The sequence below is a fragment of the Alexandromys fortis genome, unplaced genomic scaffold (genome assembly GCF_014885135.2).
Source record: "Alexandromys fortis isolate MF-2015 unplaced genomic scaffold, M_Fortis_MF-2015_v1.1 scaffold_90, whole genome shotgun sequence".
Taxonomy (NCBI): Eukaryota; Metazoa; Chordata; class Mammalia; order Rodentia; family Cricetidae; genus Alexandromys; species Alexandromys fortis.
The window spans coordinates 6,761,392-6,766,051 of record NW_026067985.1 but is presented as its reverse complement, the minus strand read 5'-3'; the positions used below and the strand labels follow the sequence as shown (position 1 = coordinate 6,766,051).

Sequence of the window (4,660 nt, the reverse complement as noted above, 5' to 3'; positions counted from 1 at the left end):
TGTACTCTTGTCTTTCATCAGTATTAATTCTCAGGCTACTTTTTTTTTTTTTTTGGTTTTTCGAGACAGGGTTTCGCTGTGGCTTTGGAGCCTGTCCTGGAACTAGCTCTGTAGACCAGGCTGGTCTCGAACTCACAGAGATCCGCCTGCCTCTGCCTCCCAAGTGCTGGGATTAAAGGTGTACGCCACCACTGCCCGGCTTGTTTGTTTGTTTTCGAGACAGGGTTTTTCTGTAGCTTTGGAACCTGTCCTGGCACTAGCTCTTGTAGACCAGGCTGGCCCCTAACTCATAGAGATCCGCCTGCCTTTGCCTCCCAAGTGCTGGGATTAAAGGCGTATACCACCACCACCCAATGATTAATAGTAGTGCTTTTACAGAGGAGATTTAGTTTCAGTTCCCATATTGTGGCTCCCAAGCTGTCTGTTCCAAGGGATCTGATGCCATCTTCTAGCTTCTATGGGCACCAGACATGTACATGGAACACATATATACATGCAGGCATAACACCCATATACACAAACTAAATATACCGAATATAAAACCATGTTGGTCTTTAGCCAGGCATGGTGGCATATACCTTTGATTCCAGTACCTGGAAGGCAGAGGCAGGTGGATCTCTCGTATGTTAGAGGATAACCTGGTCTACATAGATCTTGTTTTCAAAACAAAACCAGCCTTCCAATCAAACAAGAAAACATTTGGTCTTTGAAGTTTTCTGTCATCTCTCTCTGACCCGCTTCCCCACCCTTTCATTTTCAACATTGGGTTTCTCTGTGTGGCCCTGGCTATCCTAAATCGAAGTCACTCTCTAGACAATGCTGGCCTCAAACTCAAATCTACCTGTCTGGCTCCTATATTGTGTGCCACCATGCCTGTCTTTCTGTCATCCCAGCACATGTTCTGAGCAAGCAGATATCTGAGTTTGAGGTCAGGACGTCCAGGACCACACAGAGAAACCCTATCTCGAAATACCAAAAATAAATGAGTAAATAACTAAAGGAAGGGATAAGGTATTCCACAGCATCAACATTGCATTGGACACAACTAGGCAGTTAGTAGAAAAGTTTGTTGTGGTTGGAAATCCTTTCTTCCTAAATGCTGTCTAGTATATTTTGTTTTTATTTTGTATGTGTACACATGCACATGCATGCCACACTGCAATGAAGGCCAAAGGACAGCCTTTTGGGATTAGATCTCTCTCCACCCGCCATCCCATTTAGGTTGCTAGGCTTGGCAACAAGTACTTTGGTTCACTGAACCATCTCACCAGCCCCTGTAATTGTTTGTGGTTACCTCTTTTCTTATGGCATCTGATATTCCAGGACATGGGAATATCAGAGTTCGAAGGCTCCCTGAACCTGAGAGGCTAAGGAAGGAGGTCCAGGCCAACCAGAGCTACAATAGCAATACCCTGTCTTAAAAGTAAAACAGCAAATAAGCAAGCAAGACAGAAATAAAAAATTGTTAGTCAGGCAAGGTAGTGAACACCTTCATTCCAGCACTCAGTAAGCTAGGGCAGGAAGATTGCTATGAATTTGAGGATGTCTGTGTTCCAGTGTGAGAATCTGTCTCAAAAACAAGTGGGGCATGGTGATCCACACCTATAGTCTCACCTGGGAGGTAGAGAAAGCGAGATCAAGGTCTTTCCTGCATAGTGACTTGAGGCCAGCCTGGGCTACATGAGATCCTGTGTGAAAAGACAAGCATAAAACCAAAATGTTAATGGAGACGAAGACCTGTAGGATGGGTGCCCATGTGATAATCACTCTTTGAGAAAAATCATTGATCAGTTAGTAATGTTTGCCTTTTTTTTTTTTTTTTTTTTTTGCTTATTTCTGTAGCAAAAAGGAAATTCCTGTGTTTAATTTTACCATCCATGAAATCCACTGTCAAAGGAACATTGGTGTGTGCCCTGTCTGCAAGGAACCATTCCCCAAATCTGACATGGACATTCACATGGCCACAGAGCACTGTCAGGTGAATTGCCCATTCCCTGATACGTAATAGGAAAATATGTTGTTACAGAGACACTTGATTGACTCTTTTTATCCTAGGTGACATGCAAATGTAACAAGAAGTTGGAGAAGAGGCACTTAGAGCAGCATATGGTTAGTCTCACCCTGGGAAGAGGGACTTCTGGGGCCAAGCCCGGTGAGATCAGAGCCACGAGCAGTAAGAAAGCCAATACACAGCCTGTTTTCCACCCACTCTCGTGCAGACCCAGGCTCAAGGCCCATTTGAAGCTTTGGCTGACTCCCGCCAGATGGGACTACCTAGCTCTTGTACTCCCTTCCTTTGGAATTTTATTCTTTCTCCTTTGGAACCAAGTCTGTCTGTCCAATGAGGTTTACCTGTTGAGGCCTTCCTGGGACATATGAAACCAAGTCTGTGCCTTATTCTATATGTTGAAAGCTGGCTTTTCCTTTTATTTTAAATTACTTTTAGTTAGTGTGTGTATGTTCTGTCTGTGAGCCACAGTGCAAATGTGGAGGTCAGGACAACTTGTAGGAGTCAGTTCTTCTTCCACCATGTAGGTCCTGGACTTCAAACTCAGGCTATCAGCTTTGGAGGCAAGCACTTTCACTTGCAAAACCATCAAACAGGCCCCACAGGTCATAATTCTTAGAAAGCATAGCATTCTAGCCAGAGTCGGAGTTTTCTTGCCCTGTGCTGAACTCCAGCCTCCCTATGAATAAGCACCTTTCCGCCTTGCCTTGCAGGAGACTGAGTGTCCTCTACGACTTGCTGTCTGTCAGCACTGTGATCTGGAGCTTTCTGTTCTCAAGCTAAAGGAGCATGAAGATTACTGTGGCGCCCGGACAGAGCTGTGTGGCAGTTGTGGGCGCAATGTGCTTGTGAAAGAGCTGAAGACCCACCCTGAAGTCTGTGGGAGAGTGGAGGAGGAAAAGAGAAATGAGGCTGCCATCCCTCCTGATGCCTATGATGAGTCTTGGAGTCAGGATGGAATCTGGATTGCATCCCAGCTCCTCAGACAAATTGAGGCCCTGGACCCTCCCATGAGACTCCCTGGAAGGCCCCTGAGAGCCTTTGAGTCGGACCCTTTCCACAGTAGGACTGTCAGCCAGAGGAACACGACAGCCCATTTTCCAGTTCAGAATAATCTGGGTGAGTTGTATTTTGCCTTAGGAAATGAGAGTGAGGCCACAACCCTAGGACAAAAGGGCAACAGGACTTTGGAGCCAATAGATCTTGATACTAGAAACAGAGGACACTCACTGGGAAGGATGCTAGACTTGCCTGTAGAGCAGGAATGATGGAACCTTGTGGTATGCTGTTGCTGTTAGGATTGATGGTGCTAGGCCTGACAGTGTCCATAGTCCCCGAGGCACCTACAGAATGCTCTCTGATTCTTAATGGCTCACAGGCACAGGGAAAGGTCAGACTCAGGTTGTCCACACAGCCTGAGTCTGCTTACTCATAGCACAGATAAGACATGCGCAGTGTCCAGCATGGTATATGTCTCATAGTGACAGCTCAGTAATACTGTTGACTAGTCATTTATTTATGATCCCAATGGACTGTTGTCTCCCGGCAGGCTCAGAGTCCCTGACAGCAGAGGGTTCAGGTTGCTAGTGAGGTTGGCAAGTTTCTGTTAATCCTGAGAGCTTGTCAGACATGGATGGTGGCAATCTCTAATGTGCTAATGAGTTGTTTTCTTCCCAGTTGAAGAACAAGAAAGGCAGGAAAGGAATAGAAGTCAGCAGTCGCCAAGAGAGAGTGCTGAAAATAATGCACACTTGGACTTCATGTTGGCCCTGAGTCTGCAGAATGAGGGACAGGCCTCCAGCATGGCAGAGCAGGGCTTCTGGGGGTCTGTGCCTGAGGCAGATCCAGCACATGGTGGGTCCACTTCTCTGGGTGATATAAAGGGTAAGTTTGCTTATTTTGCATAGACTCTACAATATCTTACTTTTTTTTTAATTTTTATGAGTGTTTTGCCTGTTTGTATGTATATGCACCATCTGCACTTAGTGCCTCAGGAAGCAGAAGCACTTAGAACTGGAGCTGCATTGGTGGTGAACCACCACTCAGGTGCCAGGAAGAGAACCGGGTCCTCTGCAAGAACAGCAAGGGCTCTCAACCACTGAGCAGTCTCTCCAGCCCCTCCTGTCACCACAATTTTTGTTAGTTTTACATTATATAACTCATGAGTAATTGAAATACTGGGTTGTGAGATGGCTCATTGGTTAGAGGTGCTTGTTGCCAAGACCAGCGATTCTGGGTTCGGAACCAACTCCCATAGTTGCTCTTTGGCACTACATGAACCCCATGGCATAATTGTGCCATCTCCCACTACAAACAAAAATTTTAAATAAATAAAGGTTTATTAGCATACACTTTTAATCCCAGTACTTGGGAGGTAGAGTAGGCAAATCTCTGTGAATTCCAAGCCTGGGCTGTATCGCAAGAATCTGTCTCAAGGGCTGGAGAGATGGCTCAGTGGTTAGGAGCATTGCCTGCTCTTCCAAAGGTTCTGAGTTCAATTCCCAGCAACCACATGGTGGCTCACAACCAACTGTAATGAGGTCTGGTGCCCTCTTCTGGCCTGCAGATATACACACAGACAGAATATTGTATACACAATAAATAAAAAAAAAAAAAAAAGAATCTGTCTCAAAAATATAGATTGTACTTATT

At 45.5% G+C, this 4,660-nt stretch overlaps 1 protein-coding gene across 2 annotated transcripts in view; it reads left to right on the top strand.

Moving 5' to 3' along the window:
* Trafd1 (TRAF-type zinc finger domain containing 1) overlaps positions 1-4,660 on the top strand; it is a 17,085-nt gene that overhangs the window by 5,642 nt on the left and 6,783 nt on the right. For both annotated transcript variants that reach the window (XM_050159044.1, XM_050159046.1), the window contains exons 3-6: positions 1,843-1,978; positions 2,056-2,109; positions 2,722-3,127; positions 3,686-3,892. In XM_050159044.1, coding sequence (XP_050015001.1) covers positions 1,843-1,978; positions 2,056-2,109; positions 2,722-3,127; positions 3,686-3,892 — 803 coding nt within the window. The remainder of the gene's footprint in view (positions 1-1,842; positions 1,979-2,055; positions 2,110-2,721; positions 3,128-3,685; positions 3,893-4,660) is intronic.